This window comes from Canis lupus, chromosome 9 (genome assembly GCF_011100685.1).
Source record: "Canis lupus familiaris isolate Mischka breed German Shepherd chromosome 9, alternate assembly UU_Cfam_GSD_1.0, whole genome shotgun sequence".
NCBI classification, from domain to species: Eukaryota; Metazoa; Chordata; class Mammalia; order Carnivora; family Canidae; genus Canis; species Canis lupus.
The window spans coordinates 33,217,163-33,235,216 of NC_049230.1; the positions used below are offsets into that span (position 1 = coordinate 33,217,163).

General features: G+C 43.3%; 1 protein-coding gene, 1 long non-coding RNA gene and 3 other non-coding genes across 20 annotated transcripts in view; 1 reads left to right on the forward strand and 4 right to left on the reverse strand.

The window, feature by feature from the left end:
• LOC119876650 (inactive serine/threonine-protein kinase TEX14-like) overlaps positions 1 to 18,054 on the reverse strand; it is a 113,513-nt gene that overhangs the window by 73,676 nt on the left and 21,783 nt on the right. For all 16 annotated transcript variants that reach the window (XR_005364601.1, XR_005364600.1, XM_038547917.1 and 13 more), the window contains exon 2: positions 13,490 to 13,626. Coding sequence is in view for 14 of the 16 variants with exons in the window: in XM_038547917.1 (XP_038403845.1) it covers positions 13,490 to 13,625 (136 nt within the window). In the remaining 2 variants the exon portion in view is untranslated. The remainder of the gene's footprint in view (positions 1 to 13,489; positions 13,627 to 18,054) is intronic.
• Positions 1 to 18,054, forward strand: part of LOC119876651 — a 31,842-nt gene that overhangs the window by 11,064 nt on the left and 2,724 nt on the right. The gene's annotated exons all lie outside the window — the stretch shown is intronic.
• LOC119876691 lies at positions 3,104 to 3,318 on the reverse strand. Its single transcript, XR_005365112.1, has one exon. It is a non-coding gene; the product is annotated as a small nucleolar RNA U3 (small nucleolar RNA).
• Positions 8,203 to 8,417, reverse strand: LOC119876692. The gene has a single exon (XR_005365113.1). It is a non-coding gene; the product is annotated as a small nucleolar RNA U3 (small nucleolar RNA).
• Positions 16,792 to 16,955, reverse strand: LOC119876680. The gene has a single exon (XR_005365056.1). It is a non-coding gene; the product is annotated as a U1 spliceosomal RNA (small nuclear RNA).

Consider the following 18,054-nt stretch of genomic DNA (forward strand, 5'->3'; position numbering starts at 1 on the left):
CTGCCTTAGGTGTCTGTGGGAGAGATTATGGTGGCTTGCATTGGGTATATGTAGCAAGGAAGAAGGAGAAATTGGGTTATTCTGGAAGTCGAGTCAATAGGTCACACTGATGGACTTGCTGAGGGTGGGTGACGGAAAGAGGTTTCAAAGGTGTTAAGTTGGTTTGTGCCTGGAACAACTCGGTGGACAGTGCTGCTAACAGAAGACTGAAGAAGAAACAGGGATTTCACATCTAAGGGAAGGGCTTTTTCAGAATAGGGAAAGGGAGCATTCAACCACTCTTCTTGTTTTATCTAATTTAACCCTTGCAATAATCCCATGTGTTGATGCTATTCTTTTTTTTTTTAAAGATTTATTTATTATTTATGATAGACATGGAGGGGGGGCAGAGACAGGAGGAGGGAGAAGCAGGCTCCATGCCGGGAGCCTGAGGTGGGACTCGATCCCGGGACTCCAGGATTGTGCCCTGGGCCAAAGGCAGGCGCTAAACCGCTGAGCCACCCAGGGATCCCTGTTGATGTTATTCTTACTACATCTACCTATGTTAGAGGGACAGACTTAGTTAAGAAATGTCCCCAGAACCCACAGCTAGTAAATAGCAAACCAATGAGTCAACTCCAGAGCATACACTTACCTTACAGCCCCCAACCTTTAAAGATGACCAAAAACTAATTTAGGTCTCAAAGTGAAAACCTGGGCAATGTAGATCCAAAAGGAGAAAATCAAGGAAGAAATACATGGTACGTGGTAGCTAGAGTAGAAGAAAGAGAAATTAACTGTGATCTGGGGAGGTACTTCCAAGACCAGGAAGTAATCTCAAGGCTTCAACAGCAGGAAAGGAAAAGAGGGCACACTTTCAAGGGGTGACTTTCTTCTTTCCTTCTCAATTTATTTTCTTTTAGCTTTTATTTATTTAAGCAATCTCTACATCCACTGTGGGCATTCAACTCACAATCCCAAGATCAAGAGCCACATGCTTTTCCAACTGAGCCAGCCAGGCACCCTTTTAAAAATTATTTTTAAATAATCTCTAGACTCACAACCTTGAGATTGACGGACGTATGCTCTACCAACTTAGCCATAGTGGCACCGCTCTTTCCTTCTTTATTCTCATCTCTCCTACCTTTCCTCACCAGCCTCCGTCAGCAATGATTTTGCCTCACACTTGGCACAGAACTAGAAGCTATCAGTTGAAAAACCCTCACTATGGTCTCATTACATGGATGAACTGTCTGCATCTGCACTCTACATCAACTCTGGCAGACTCAAAGACCTGCCCCTGGTGCTGCTCTCTGCTAAATCCCAATTTCCTCTGCTCTACCCAGTCCTTCCATCTGCACTCAGACTTGTTCTCCTATCTTTAATTCTCCCATCTTCCTATCTACATCCCACACCCTCACTCCCTCCCCCAACTCCTCAAATGAATATCTGACTCTATTGTTCATGACAGCTTGATCTTCTGGGAGCTCTTTCCACCCAGTGGCAAGCCCTCATATCCTTTCATTGATCAGCCCAACCCAAACCAGTTTCTGTCTCTACCACAAGACCAATAAAGTTGGGGCTGCGTGGGTGGCTGCATCGGTTGGGCGTTTGCCTTTGGCTCGGGTTGTGGTCCCAGGGTCCCGGGGGGCCTGGGATGAGGCCCCACATTGGGCTCCCTGCTCGGTGGGGAGCCTGATTCTCCTTGTCCCTCTGCAACTCCCCCTTCTTGTGCTCACTCGTTCTCTCAAATAAATAAATAAAATAAAAATTTTAAAAAGACCAATAAAGTCATCACTAAATGCTGTGGATACCTATCTGCATCTTAATCTCTCATATGCTTTTTATACATCTCTCCGTCCCACTTTCCTTCCTTGGCTTTGATCAAGCACATTCCTCTGGTTTCCCTCGTACCTGTCTGGCTGCTGCTTCTCAGTCTGCTTTGGGAATTGCAACTCCTTTTGCCATTCATCCATTAAAGTTCTGAAATCTTTCCTAAATCTGCCCTAAACTGAACTCTACCATCACTTCCCACCCTATTGCCCTACCTAATTCAGTTACTCCTCCATTCTCCCCATTTTAACAAAGGGAACCATTTGCTCAAGTCATAAAATCTGACAATTAGCCTTCAGATAGCCGCTCTCACTCATACCTGTATTGAATCAATCCCCCAAGTCCTGCCAATATTATCTTTCAGATCTAATCAACTTCTCTTTCTCCATCATCACCACCACCTTCCTCCTACCTAGATTAAAGCAGTTGGTGCCTAACCAGGCCTCACATTTTGACACTTCAACCCCTGACCCAATCTAATTGCCACCACAGAGCACATCAAGCCATTCTTTTAGTAATTAGCTTTAGAATAACAAAAACAAAACACAACACCTATCTCCAGTTCTCTATCCGAGTGTTATGACTTCCAGTTATTTAACATTCTATAAAACTAAATGTAAAGTGTGCTATATTCCCTTCCCTGAGTTAAATACAGAGAAGAAAATCTATAAAATAAAGTGGCTTACGTGTATTGGGGGAAAAAAATGACAAAACTTTAAAGGCGCCCAAACAGACCAAACACTTCCGCATTGAACTGAAATATTTCTCCCCAACCCAAATGAATAGACCGCCGCATTGAACTGAAATATTTCTCCCCAACCCAAATGAATAGACCGCCGATACAGATCTGCTTTTATACACCGTCAAAGACCCGACAAAATAAGAACACTGGGGATCCCTGGGTGGCGCAGCGGTTTGGCGCCTGCCTTTGACCCAGGGCGCGATCCTGGAGACCGGGAATCGAATCCCGCGTCGGGCTCCCGGTGCAAAGAAAAAGGTTAAAGAAAAAAAAAGTAAGAGCACTAAAATAGCAGCCAAAACTTCTTTTAAAAAGGTGTAGTAGGGTAGGCCCTGTGGGGCAGTGGTTTAGCGCCGCCTGCAGCCCAGGATTGAGTCCCTATGTCAGATTTTCCGCATGGAATCAGTTCCCCCCTATACCTGTATTATCTCTACCAACAAGTAAATACAGAGCTTTAAAAATATTTTTTAAAAAAGCATAGTAAATAAAGATCCACACAACACAGTAATAATCCCCACAGCAATCTATCTTTAGGAACGTAGACATATAGAAGCCACTCAGATGGCATCCCTTCCTTCTTGTTCCTCCAAAGGAGAAAAAAGAACGATCATCAAGGACAAAAGGCAGACACCAAAGTGACGCCCAAAGCCAGTTTCACGCTCAGGAAGGAACGCTGCACCTCGTCCTCGTGGTTTCTGGTACCCTACACGTTCAGAGAAACTTCTCTAGTAGCAAACTATAGAAATGATCCCTGAAAGTATAGTCTTGACCTCGATTTTCGAGCCTCCGTTAGGCCTGTAGCAGCCACACACTTTTTGCTAGTGGCGACATCCCCCCCCATGTTCTTCCCCTTTCAGAAATGTCACATAAACATATTTTCAAAGTGCTATTTTATACACCACCTTTTAAAACATTATGGGTACTCTTAAGAGTCTTTGTCTTTTAGAAATTAAGTCTTCTAGTTCTTAATTAGCCTGTTAAGGACCGACAGCCAATCAGAAGCTCTTGTCGTTCTAACACTTCCGGACTAGTGTAACGGTGTAACGGTGCGCAGAGGGGCGCCAACTAGTGCCCGCATCTCTTGTATTATACGCCCCATCTAAGGGTGGAGTTTTTTTTTTTTTTTTTTTTTTAGTTTTTTTTTTTTGAGGTTTTTTTTTAAACCTCTAAGATTCTGAATTTCGAAAGCTAATTTAACACTTACTTTGAGACCGGCTGCTGGTTACTCACTTGTGTGGGAACCTAAGGGACACATATTGGATTCACCTGGGTGGCTTTTCAAAACAATGTATCCAGGCCAGTCTTTTTTTTTTTTTTTTTTTTTTAAGATTTTATTTATTTACTCCTGAGAGACACAGAGAGGCAGAGAGACAGGCAGAAGGAGAAGCAGGCTCTTCGCAGGGAGCCCGATGCCGTACTCGATCCCGAGAACCTCAATCAGGCCCTGAGCCAAAGGCAGATGCTCAACCTCTGAGCCACCCAGGAATCCCATCCAGGCCAGTCTTAAACGGGGAAATGTGGACGTTTTATTTTGAAAAACGATTTTTGGGGCGCCTGGGTGGCTCAGTTGTTTAGGGGTCTGTGTTTGGCTTAGGTCATGATCCCGCACTTCCAGGATCCAGTCCCACATCTGGCTCCCTGCTCCACCAGGCGTCTGCTTCTCTCTGTCCTCCACTCATGCTCTCAGCTTTCCCAAATTAATAAGATAAAAAAAAAAAAAGAAAAACGATTTTCCCCTGCATTTTTTAAAAAGGATTTTATTTGAAGCGTGCACACAAGCAGGGGGAGGAGCAGAGGGAGAGGTAGAAGCAGACTCCCCATTGAGCAGGGAACCCCAAGACCCTTAGATCATGACTCCCCCTGAAGGCAGATGCTTAACTACTGAGCCACTAAGGCACCCCCACTTACTCTTTTTAATTGGAAAAAGTAACAACTGTAGGGTTGGGGGGGTCTGCTTTAATAGGTAATCATGTATATTTTCGTATTGTTTGTAATTTTTAAATCTTAAATTGTATCACCTTTATATTATTATTTTTTTAAAGATTTATTTATTTATTCATGAGAAACACACACACACTCAGAGGCAGAGACACAGGCAGAGGGAGAAGCAGGCTCCATGCAAGGAGCCGGATGTGGGACCTGATCCCAGGTCTCCAGGATCACATCCTGGGCTGCAGGTGGCATTAAACCGCTACACCACCGGGGCTGCCCATCACCTTTATTTTAAATATCATGAGGCCTATCTAGACAAAGATCAGGATTTTTTTAGTTTTCTTCTCAGTGCTGCTCTGTATTAAATAAAATTCAATCTAAATAAGTCTTATATTATTATTTTTTTTAATAACTTGCCAGGTGAGTCTGACCAGCTGTGCACTTCTACCCTAACCCCCCAAAATACTCGGGACTTAAATGTGATTTCTCTTGTTCATTAAAAGAGAGGCAAAACAAAAAAACAGAAATAAAACCAAAATCCCTATTATTTCTCCAGTACTTTAATATGTTCCAGGCCTTCTACTAAACCCTTTACATAGATCATCCCATTTAATCTTGGAACTAACTAACCCTAAGAGTTTAAGGAAATGAAAACTCAGAATGTTAAGTAGCTCACTCCACAAGGCCACAAGGCCACAAGGCCACAAGGCCACAAGGCTGTGTCCTGCCATCTTGAGCACTGACATTACACCTTTCTGTATCTTCTAAGTCCTTATCTCCTTCCATGTAACCTACAGAAAAGGCTCTTTGTGTTTTGCCTAAGTCTAGAACTAGGTAAAACTTAATAAACTGACCTGACTAAAGTAAACCCATAAGGAAAGAAATAGGCAGTAGATGTACTGGTGGCGGCTGGTGGGGGGGAGGGAGAGTGGTGCAGAAGTTGCAAAGGGAGAAAAGGGAATCTGAAGTGTATGGACTGAGGAGCCAAGAGACATCATTTAGGCATTTCTTACAAAGGCTAAGGCGTCAAATCATAGGGCTGCCATTCCTGAGAAAAGATGGCTGGTGATGAACTACTTATTGTTTTGAGTCGGCTTAGCAATCAGAGGTGCTATGAAGAGGAAAAGGCTAAGAATATCACCTGTATCCTGACTGGAAAGCCCTCTGGCCATTTCTTGACAGACAACAGCCATGTATTTGCCCAATGAACAGCATTCAGCAGACCAAAAAGAAAATCAAAACTCCTGTCCTCAAGATTACTAAAGGAAAAAAAAAAAAAAAAAAAAAAAAAGATTACTAAAGGAGCAAGTCACCAACTGGGTATTAAGTGACAAGCTAGGCCTCCCTGAAGGAACCTGAGACTTCGCCCTGCATATCTCACACCCATGTGATGTACACACACATAGAAACACCCTACTTCTGATCAGCAAAAAGAGAATGGGGTAAGGGGGAGGGGAGAGAAACATGATCCTTAATTATAAAATACTGAAATAAGGAATTGGACTAAATAATCTGCTTTGAAAGTCCCTTCTAGGGACGCCTGAGTGGCTCAGCGGTTAAGCATCTGCCTTCAGCCCAGGGCGTGATCCTGGAGTCCTGGATGGAATCCCACATCTGGCTCCTGGCATGGAACCTGCTTCTCCCTCTGCCTGTGTCTCTGCCTCTCAATCTCTGTGTCTCTCATGAATAAATAATAAAATCTTTTTTTAAAAAAAGTCCCTTCTAGTTTGGATATCTCAAATGACCTTATTCAATATTCATAACACTTCTATGAGGGAGGTTATTATTATTCCTGTTTTACAAAGAAATGGAGGCATAGAGAACTTACACTTCTTTGATCAGAGACAATGCCAAACCAGGTTTCAATCCAATGTCTGATGCTAGCTTACAGCACATAACAGATGCCAGACCTCAGCTACAAATATGCCTACCTTACATCTAGTTGACTGGTATCTTTTTTTTTTTTTAAGATTTATTTATTTATGAGAGAGAGAGAGGCAGAGACACAGGCAGAGGAAGGAACAGGCTCCATGCAGGGAGCCCGACATGGGACTCGATCCGGGGTCTCCAGGATCACGCCCCGGGCCAAAGGCTGGTGCTAAACCGCTGAGCCACACAGGCTGCCCCTAGTTGACTGGTATCTTGAATTGAATATCTCAAAACCACTTTAACTCAACATGTCCAAGCTACTCTTGCCTGCTCCCTAAAACTAGGCTTCTCCCGGTTTCCTACCTCAGTGATGGTACCACTGTCCACCTGTCCAGGAGCACAAACCAGAAAACAAGGGTCATCTCTGACACCTTCCTTCACACCAACCTGTCATAAGTCTGATGATTTATCTCCCACATACCTCTCAAATTCCTCCACCTTCACCTCTACTATCTTCCTGGCTGGTCAAGTGATCATCTTTCAGCTGGACAGAACTTAGCCTTCACTCACCAATGCCCTTCTCCAATTCATTTCCCAAGCTGTAGCCAGGTTCCCTCTCAAACTTTTTTTTTTTTAGATTTTATTTAAGTAATCTAAAAAAAAAAAAAAAAAAGTAATCTCTATACTCACACGGGGCTCAAACTCACAATCAAGAGTTGCCTACTCCTCCAGCTGACCAGCCAGGTGTCCCAGGAAGGGTTCTTTCCTGGTAATTTTTTTAAAAGTAATTTCCACACCCAACATGGGGCTCAAACTCATGACCCTGAGATTGTAAGTCATATGCTCTTCTGACTGAGCCAGCTAGGTACCCTCCACCCTTTCAAACTTTAAATAATTCAATCCATGTCATTTTTGAGAGGCAATTCTCCATAGATCTCACATTTCTGCACATCAGCCCAGAGCATCTTTTCAAGCATGTTTGTATCATAAACAGACTTGAGAGCTAGAGACAGTGTCTCCCTCCAGAGCAAAGAGCAGGTTTGTTTTCTATTCAATATAATAAAGAATATGTCTCCCTCTCGGGAAAATGTCAGGCAGGTGTATGCCCATTAAAAAAGACACAGTTTCCCTGCACTTGGGTTTCTGAAGCCCCTCTTCTGTCACGCAGCGCACTTGTATGCAGGCATCACTCGGCTTTCTTTGCATCACCATCTGGGAACTGGGGCTCCAGTGCAAAAATTACAATACTTTAGCTACTGCTATTGCTGGGAATAATAAACTGTCCTTTATCTCTGACCCAGGAATCTATAATCTTGTGCCAGCATCCACAAAACTGTGAGAGGCTAACTCGGCTTAGGACTGGAGCAATGGCACTCTGGTCTCACACCCCAGCAAAAAATCAAGAGTCCTGTGCTTAACCGACTGAATGTTAATTGTACTTTTTTTTTTTTAAGATTTATTTATTTATTTATGCTAGGCAGAGAGAGAGAGAGAGAGAGAGAGAGAGAGAGAGAGAGAGAGGCAGAGACACAGGCAGAGGGAGAAGCAGGCTCCATGCAACGGGAGCCTGATGTGGGATTCGATCCCGGATCTCCAGGATCACGCCCTGGGCCAAAGGCGCCGACCGCTACACCTCCCAGGGATCCCTAATTTTTCTTTTTGAAGATTTATTTATTCATTCATGTCGAGCCACCCAGAGATTTCAACCAATTACCTCATGGCAGGGGAAAGCTACTAGAGAAACTTGCAAAAATAAAGGTGTAAGAGAAAACACTACCTCCCCAGGGAAAGAAATAAGAGACGCATGAGCCTAAGTAACACGTCTAATCTTAACTCAGATCACTCAAGAAACCACTCAGACGGTATCCCTTCCCTCTAATTCCCCCCGAAGGAGAAAAAAGAACGATCATCAAGAACAATGAGCAACACCAAAGTGATGCCCAAAGCCAGTTTCACGCTCAGGAAGGGATACTACACCTCCTCCTCGTGGTTTCGGGTACCCTACACGTTCAGAGAAACTTCTCTAGTAACAAACTATAGAAATGATCCCTGAAAGTATAGTCTTAATCTCGTCCTTGGTACCTCTGAAAGGTCTAGGGCAGCCATACACTTTGTACTCATGGCGAAATTTTTGTCAATTCATCTGCCTATTCATATACATTTTATTTTATATTTCACAACAATTCGGTCAAATGGCAAAATTTAAAACATTTTTCGCCTGTAACTCTTCCAGCGATACATAAATCATGAACAAGCATTATTAACATGCGGCTTCCTAGCAGCCAATCACACGCTGCATGCCTGACTCCAACTCGAAGGGACCTGTATTGCCCCGCCCACCGCAGCAGGCAACACTTGGGTCCCGGTGGGGTTGCGCCGCCCCACTACAGGCTAAGAAAACGCTGTTCACGCCACTGGTCAGCGTTGGACTGCTTCTGGCTTGCTACAGAAGTCCGCTGACTTGAAGAGACCAAGTTTCCTTTGTCTTAAAAGAGAGGCGGGAGGTGGAGGCAGAGAAGAGACAGATAGGTAACAAGTGGTATTCTTCTAATACCACATAACAATCATCATAGCCGTGATGATTTATTGAATATGCACTTGATGGCAGGCATTTTACTCCGTTTCATTTAATCCTCTAAGCAACTGAAGAAGGGTATCATTACTTCCTCATTCTCACAGATGCAGGCTATAACATCACACAGCTGGGGAAACCACTGTTGGAACCTAGGTATGCCTGGTACTAAATCAAGTCCAGATTCTTTTTTTTTTTTTTAAGATTATTTATTTATTTATTCATGAGAGACACACAGAGAGGCAGAGACACAGGCAGAGGGAGAAGCAGGCTCCCTGCAGGGAGCCCGATGTGGGACTCAATCCCCCCAGGCCCTGGGATCACACCCTGAGCAGAAGGTAGATGCTCAACTGCTGAGCCACCCAGACATCCCAAGTCCAAATTCTTTTTGGTAAGCCAAAGTGTCAGGAGGTCTAGTCTCCAAATTAAGTTCTCTAATAAAGCACTAAATAAATATATCATCACTCAAAGTTCAGTCCTGAATGTTTCACCTTCCTGGCTTGTACATCTCAGAAGCAGTCTACTTATTTACCTGTAGCAAAGTTAATCCCGGTTTCTCCTTAAAGAAACATGCATGTGGTTTTCTGAATCAAACACATTTTTCAGTGTTAATACAACCATCAGGTTCATCTCATCTAACCACTTCTAATGCAATCTCCTCAGAGACAGTCAAATGTTCTGTACTTAAATTCCATCAGAAAGGGACAGCGTTTGGGGAGCTTTGGTGGCTCAGTTGGTTAAGCGTCTGCCTTCAGCTCATGTCATTAACGCAGGGTCCTGGGATTCAGGTCAGGTCATTAACCCAGGTTACTGGGATCCAGCCCTGCATCAGGCTACCTGCTCAGCGAGGAGCCTGCTTCTCCCTCTCCTGCCCTCCCCTCCCCCCGCCGCTTGTGTTTTCTGTGAAATAAATAAAATCTTAAGAGGAAAAAAAAAAAGGAAGAAAGAAAAAGAGACAGTGTTTGGGCAATCTGCCCAGGTCTGAGACACATCCCCTGGTGTCAGAGCAGCTCCTAATATCTTGAAGTTATAAAGTGCCTTCCAGGGCAGCCCCGGTGGCACAGCGGTTTAGCGCCGCCTGGAGACCCGGGATCCAGTCCCAACGTTGGGCTCCCTGCATGGAGCCTGCTTCTCCCTCTGCCTGTGTCTCTGCCTCTCTCTCTCTCTCTCTCTGAATAAATAAATAAGTAAATCTTTAAAAAATTAAAAAAAATAATAAAGTGCCTTCCAATCACTTTTACCCAAGAGCCTGGCTGTGGTCTGGATTCTTAACACTTTTCCATTCTCCATTCCTCCAACGTTTCTAGGAACTCCTCAATATCCATGCCATACTGTGCATGTAGACAGACTCTCCAAATGCATGTAATTCTATCACTCCAGCACATCCTGTTTTTGTTTTTTCAATATTTTATTAAGTAATCTCTACACCCAATGTGGGGCTCAAACTCACAACCCTGAGTCACATGCTACACCGAGTAAATCAGCCAGGCGCCCCCAACTCAACTTTTTCTTTGTTAAGGTCCTGACCTAAATATACCTTCCTCTAACAGGTTTCCCTTGATTACTCCCCAGACAAGGAGGCTGAGATGTACCTGCTGTACTTCTTTGCCTCCCACCCTTCTCAGTACTTTAATTACTAACTCATGTCTGCTGCTTCTGCTGGATTACTCTCCTGGAAGGCAAGGACACATCTGTTCTTGGTGTCCCAACCCCAAGACTCAATTAATATATATGTAATAAAAAAAATGAATAAAGTCTGGGTTGAGGCTCTGGAACTCAGGAACCCACCTTTAGTTTTAGAATTCATATAATTTATATAACTGGTCTTCTGAATGGGCTGAACCAAGTAGATACAATCAAGAAACATTTCTTCCCTTTTTACTGCCCTCAAGTACACTCTTTTGATTACCTTACCTTTTCCCTCCCTGGAGAGGCATCTCAGGCAGATTCCATAGTATTTAAGTCATTTTGAGGCCCTCAAGCACAGTCATTTCAGGTAATAAATTGTCCAGTCCTGTTAAATCAAAACCTCTCTCTGCTCTTCCAGTTCCCTGACTTCAAGGTTGTTTCTGACAACTCCAGAGCTGGAGGGGAAGGACCAATGAGATAAACAAGGGGCAAGACCTTCAAACTTAGCTGATCCTCTTTGTAGCTTTTGGCCTCTTCCTAATGTCTGCTCTTCTGTAGGAGAGGTTAGTGGGTCCTTCAGGTATCTCCACTCCATTTCACAGCACTCTAATGCAGGCCAGTGCCCTCTCCTTCTGACCTCTTGCTGTATCTCTAGCCTCTCTGTTGGGATTCTTCCTGCCTTCATAGGTGAGATCCTTTAGATGGCTCAGCTACCTTCTACAGACTCTACCTACCCCAATAACTGGTGGGGGTGTAGCTAATCCAACTGCTGGTCTCTCACATTTACCAAGTCATCAAGAGCTGCTCTAGGAAGGAGGCAGACAGCACTCTTTCCAACCTCTAAATTCCAGGTAACAGGGATCTCTGGGTGGCGCAGCGGTTTAGCGCCTGCCTTTGGCCCAGGGCGCGATCCTGGAGACCCGGGGTCGAATCCCACGTCGGGCTCCAGGTGCATGGAGCCTGCTTCTCCCTCTGCCTATGTCTCTGCCTCTCTCTCTCTCTCTCCGTGACTATCATAAATAAATAAAAATTCAAAAAAATCTAAAAAAAATAAAAAAATAAAAAATAAATAAAAAAAAATAAATTCCAGGTAACATCCCAGGTTATCTTCACACCACACTGGTGGCAGCTGGTGTAGGCTGACATTTCTACTATTTGGCAGACTGAGACATAGGCTCCCAACTATCCTGATTGCAAATGCTACAATTATCTCCGTGGGTTCACCTGAAGGACCTCTTATTTGGCTTTAAGATGGGAATGTCCTATGAATGTCTTTTAAAGAATCTTTTCCAGGGCTCCTGGGTGGCTCAGTTGGTTAAGTGTGCCCTCAGCTCAGGTTGTGATCCCAGGGTCCTAGGATCAAGTCCCTCCTGCTCAGGAGGGAGTCTGCTTCTCCCTCTCCCTCTGTGTGCTCTCTCAAATAAATAAATCTTTGGGATGTCTGGGTGGCTCAGTGGTTGAGCGTCTGCCTTTGGCTCAGAGCATGACCTCAGGTCTGGGGATCGATTCCTGCATTAGGCTCCCTGCAAGGAGCCTGCTTCTCCCTCTGTCTGTGTCTCTGTCTCTGTATGTCTCTCATGAATAAATAAATAAAATCTTTAAAATAAATAAATCTTTAAAAAAATAATCTTTCCACTGACACCCTCACCACTACTCCACTGCCTTCTCCTAGATAGGCTTGAGGTGGGTGATGGACTTGAAGGTCCAAGGACCATTTTAGCCATCTCCTACTAAGCCCTGCTTTAGACTGTGGGGAAACTTGTCACCCCTTGTTCTCCACTCTGAGGCTTTTGATGAAATTCCCAGACACGGACAAAATCCTGCTTTGAGATCTAGTTACACCTGTCAAGCTCTTCCCTGCTCTAGCTTAGTAGACAGAATTTGAAGATGCAGAACATTCAGATCTCTAAGATATAATAAATATTTGAATACTCTGCTTTTCACACTGGAGAGTTTGAATAGACAGACACTAGAAGTTGTAGCATACCTACTGTAAACATCCATTTTTATGTTAACCCACATATGAATGTGTTATGGAATAAAATGCAAAGTTTTGAGGGTGAAAAAAACCAACAGGATCTTTCAAATAAACTATTGAACTCACTGTCAACTACTTCATCTATAGACTCTAGGAGTAGTACATGGAAACACTTGAGAACTTTCTGAATGAATTATTTTGTGGGATAGTTGGATCCTGCAAAATTGGAATTACCTTTCTGAAGCAAATGGAGAAACACTGCAGATAAATTAGGTCACCCTGACTGTTTCACAAACAGCTGAGAAAAGTTTCATAAACCTCTCCCTCTATACTAAGAAGGGAGAGGGGAAATTCAGCAGGACTTCCAGTTATTCTAAAAAAAAAAAAAAAAAAAAAAAAAAAAAGCAGGTATGGATCTGCACATCAAGGGTTAAATACCAGCAGAGGTTTTGTCCATGTATGGTTTAGTGTTTGTTCTTTTGAAGATTGCCTAAGCTACATTTGCTATTTCCATCTGCCTTGTAGGCTGAGCTGCCTGTAACATCCAGCAAAAAAAACCCTGGAAACAAAAGCACCAAGTCCCTGGGAGGAGCAAAGGGGAAAGCCATGAAAGCTGGTCTCCTCAATCCACCACAGGCTTCAGAAGACTCAGCAGATGGTGTAGATTAAAGGAGAAACAGGAATCAGGCAGAATTAAGTGGGTGGCTGGGGCCTGTGGAGAAATTTTAGGCGCCTAACAGTTGGAAGACCTTATGGTTCCCTAGCACAAAACAAAACAGTCTCCAAACAACAATTTAAGCCTTTAATGAGCAATGACTGCATTGGTAGGGAACATCTCATCTCTAAATTTAACTTTTAATTTCCCCAAGAACTCATACCTTTATGATGTACCTGATTTTCCTTCCAACACTATTCAGAAATGCAAACCAAGTCACATCTGCAATTTTTAAGTGTTTACCTTTCTTGAGAATCTTCTTCACTTTCACATAGTTCCCTTGTTTGACATATTCATGAAGCTGAGCTTCCAAGGAGTCATTTCTTAAGGAACCAAGCTGAACAGGACACGGGACTGGAAGATGAACAGCCCGAGACATCCTGTTTCAAAAGAAAGCAACATTCTTATTTTAACTCAATCAGAAATGCTATGAAGCAACTTAGATTCTTTCATATTTCTTTCTCTTCCTGTCCACTTTTATTTCTAATGAACAGGATTAGGGGAATAATTACTGAAACTCTACAAGATTAATTTTTGGTTTATTTTTAATATTACTGGTGAAATTGAAAAACTAATAGCATTAATTCTCAGGACTAAAAAGTTATGGCTCCTGGGAAGTAAAATTAGAAATATACATATTAGTTGTATCATTAGGATAACTAGGTACCTATTAGTTTTGAAAGGTTAGTACATAAATGTAGTTACTACATGGTGATATAGACAGTATAGCATAATGGGTGAGGTTCAGTTTAGACTCTGGTCCTGGCCCTATCACCTCTGTAACTGTGACCTTGGAGAAATTTTTTAACCTTGATAGGCCTCAATTTCTTCATCTGTAAATGGAGATAACAATAACCAATAATGAGAGGCTTGAATGAGCTAGTATGTGTAAAGTGCTTAGAACTGTGCCCAGCACCAAGCCAGCTCTGTTAGTATGCACAATCAAATCCATGCAGAGAAATTTTAACTTTTCACATGTGGCATTCATACGTGACCATCACAGAGTCAAGTCAAATGTTTGTGGTATACCTACCATGTGTCCTCAAATGTGACAGGTATTGTTTAAGACACCTAAAATTGGATCCCCGCCATCACAATGGTTGGTCTAGCAGGACAGACAAGAGGTACCATGCCAGTGCTCCACAGACAGGTGATAAGAGAGGGAAGCCCCATCCACATGAATCAACAAACATACAGATCAGGGACATAACTGTTACATGGAGAGAAGAGTGTGAAAAGGGGTGAAGCAAAAGAAAAAGGCAAGAAGGTTAACACATTTAGTAAGTCTTCACCAGCCAGGAAGCTTATGTCAGAATTTCTTTCCTTTTTAAGGATGAGTAATATTTCATTTAAGGTATATACATTTTGCTTATCTATTCATCAATGGACACTTGGGTGGATTCTACCTTTGACTGTTGTAAATAATGCTGCTATGGACATTTTGGTGTACAGTCTCTTCAAATACCTGTTTTCAATTCTTTTGGCTATATACCCAAGAAGCAGGATTCCTGGATCACATGGTAATTCTTTTTTCTTTCTGTTTTTGACAGGGAAGGGCAGAGGGAGAGAGGGAGGGAGAATCCCAAGCAGGCTCCACTCTCTTTGTGGAGCCTGATGCAGGACTTGATCCCACAACCCTGAGATCATGACCTGAGCTGAAACCAAGGTTTGGGTGCTTAACCAACTGAGCTACCCAGGCACCCCTCACATGATAATTCTGTTTAATTTTTTGAGGAATTGCCATACTGTTTTCTGTACTGGCTATACCATTTTGCATTCCCACCACAAGTACACAAGAGTTCCAGTTTTTCCAGATCCTCACCAACACTCATTATTTCCTGTGTTTTTTTGTTTTGTTTTGTTTTTAAGATTTGTTTGAGAGAGAGAGAGAGCACCAGTGGGAGGGGTAGAGGGAGAGAGAGAGAGAATCTCAAGGCTCAATCCTGCGACCTGAGATCATGACCTGAGCTGAAACCAAGAGTGGACACTCAACCAACTGCACCACCCAGGTACCCCTGTTTTTTCCCTTAATAATATAGCCTTCTTAATGATTCTTGATCTCTTTATTTTTACTTAATTGTATTTACACAGGGAGACCTGGGTGGCTCAGTGATTGAGCATCTGCCTTCTGCTCAGGTCGTGATCCTGGGGTCCTGGGATCAAGTCCTGAATCAGGCTCCCCGCCAGGAGTGTGCTTCTCCCTCTGCCTATGTCTCTGCTTCTCTCTGTGTGTCTCTCATAAATAAATGAATGAATGAATGAATGAAATCTTAAAAAAAAAAAAAAAGTTCAAATAAAGCCAATAAAACCCTGAGACCCACTTAGTGTTTACATGATTACTTTTTCCTAAAGCTCCAGAATACACACATCTCTTGAGGATTGAAGCATAGCTTGTGTTCATTATTTACACATTAATATTCACTCCCTTAGTATTTCTAGTTGTCCTTTTTTCTCAATAATCATCAGAACTTAATTCTTTTTGTTTGTTTAAGATGTTATTTATTCATTTGAGAGATAGAGCATGAGCAGGAGAGGGAGAGGGAGAAACAGATTCCCCTGCTGAGCAGGGAGCCCAATGATGGGCTCCATCCCTACCCGGAGACCATGACCTGAACAGAAAGCAGACACATAATCGCTTAATGGACTAAGCCATCCAGGTGCCCCAATTCTAAGAAACTAATCTTTAAGGAGTAGTGGGCCTCAAAATGTTATCCAGGATTCACAATCAACACTGCAGAGCAGGGTAAAACAGTTTTTTGTTTTGTTTTGTTTTTAAGATTTTATTTATTTGAGAGAGGGAAGGAGAGAACAGGAGGGCGCACAAGGAGGGGGAGAGGAAGAGGGAGGACCAGTGGACTCCAGTGAGCCAGGAACGGGGGTGGGGTGGGGTGGAGGGGTTGGATGTTGCAGCTAGATCCCAGGACCAGGAGATTATGATCATAGCCAAAGTAGTCTACACTACTGAGCCACCCAGGTGCCCTTAGGTAAAAATATTTAAAACAATCCTTGAGCAGGATCCCTGGGTGGCTCAGCGGTTTAGTGCCTGCCTTCAGCCCAGGGCGTGATCCAGGAGTTCCACATCTGGCTCCCTGCATGGAGCCTACTTCTCTCTCTGCACCCCACCTGACCTCCCTCCCTCCCTCCCTCCCTCCCTCCCTCCCTCCCTCCCTAATAAACAAAACGTTAAAAAAATCTTTGACTTTGCAGCCTCTCTGGAAAATTCTAAATACAAACACATTTCACTAACTTACATGCAGTCCTTTACTCCTCAGTAGAACATTAGTGCCCCAAAAACTAAAAGCTCAATTATCACTCAATTACTTTTACTTTATTAAAAGTTGTTTATTTATTCATGAGAGACAGAAGAAAGAGACACAGGCAAGGGAGAAGCAAGCTCCGCATAGGAAGCCCGATGTGGGACACAATCCCTCGATCCTGGGGTCAAAGACAGACGTATCATAAGGTGAATATAAGAACACAAAGTAAAGCCACAGAAACTACTGCAGAAGAGAACAAGAGACAGCTCTGCCTTTTAGCACAATTAACAGGGGAAAGCGCGAACGCAGTCCCCCACTACCACAAATTATGCAGTCGAGTTTCCCACATTTGGGGAAATCGCAGGGGTCAGCACATCCGGAGTGCAATGGATGAGCCTCGCCCTGGGAAAACCACCTTCGTGATCATGGTATCTCCCCTGCCAGGTAAGTATGAGTTGGGAAGCTTGCCTGGTACTTCACCCTCATCTTCAACACACTATACAGTAACGGTCAATTATATTCCGAGTCCTTTAGGCCTTTGGTTCCAAACTGCAAGGTTATTCAGATGACACTGACCAGGGCACACCAGTGGATATGTAGAGGAAATTCTGCCTCATGAAAAATGAACTCGAACACGCAGTCACCGCGCCCTTCATCTCCATATGCCCGCCCCTTGTCACTCGTCATCATTCTTGACGTCACTTTGTTGGAGAAGGATAAATTCGTTCTAGCTATGCCTCGCAACGATTCAAAAGATGATGCCGGGGAAAAAAAAAAAAAAGATGATGCCGAACAAGTGTAGCTGGGGAGTTTTTTTAATTCTTTGCTTACCCCAGCGTGGGCAAGTTTGCATTATACAAGTCTGGGAGGCAGTGGCCTGCGGCCAGCGGAGGACGACTACACAGCCTCCATTCCCCTAAATTGTAAAGAAACAATATTGTTTGCCTACCTCACAAGGCTTCTGTGAGGACGGAATAAGAGAATGCAGGTGAAATGCAGGCTCGAGCCCCTCCACTCACAGCCCGGCCACGCTCCAGGACAGGAGTGAGTCTGCAGTTTTTGGCACAAAGGGAAATGGCCTGGATTTGATTACAAACTGAGTGCCCCTCCCTTTTTTTTGGACAACAAAACCAGAGGACACTATTTTCCTTTCTGCCCCTTGCTGGCCAGGTGCTCTAGGCAAAACGACTGTGTGTGCAGCAACTGTAGTATCAAAGGTTTTGATGGTGTAGAGGCAAAATTTTACCTCTGCCCTGTTAGCATCTCTGGCTGGACCTAAGAATTAATTTGGCATCGACAGTGTAGCAGTCTAAAAGGATTAAAAAAAACTTTTTTTTAACAGAAATTTACCTAACACAGAAGCTCTTGAAATGAAGACCTAAAGAAATGGCAAAACTTATGAAAAGCTTTTGTATTAGGTTGAACAAAGAGAGGCAATCGTGTTTTCTTTGTTTTTTGAGGAAATTGTGGAAAAGTAACATATATAATTCATAGACATGAATTCTTTTTAAAAAGGTATGTACAGAATTCTCTCAGGTTTGAATCCCCTTC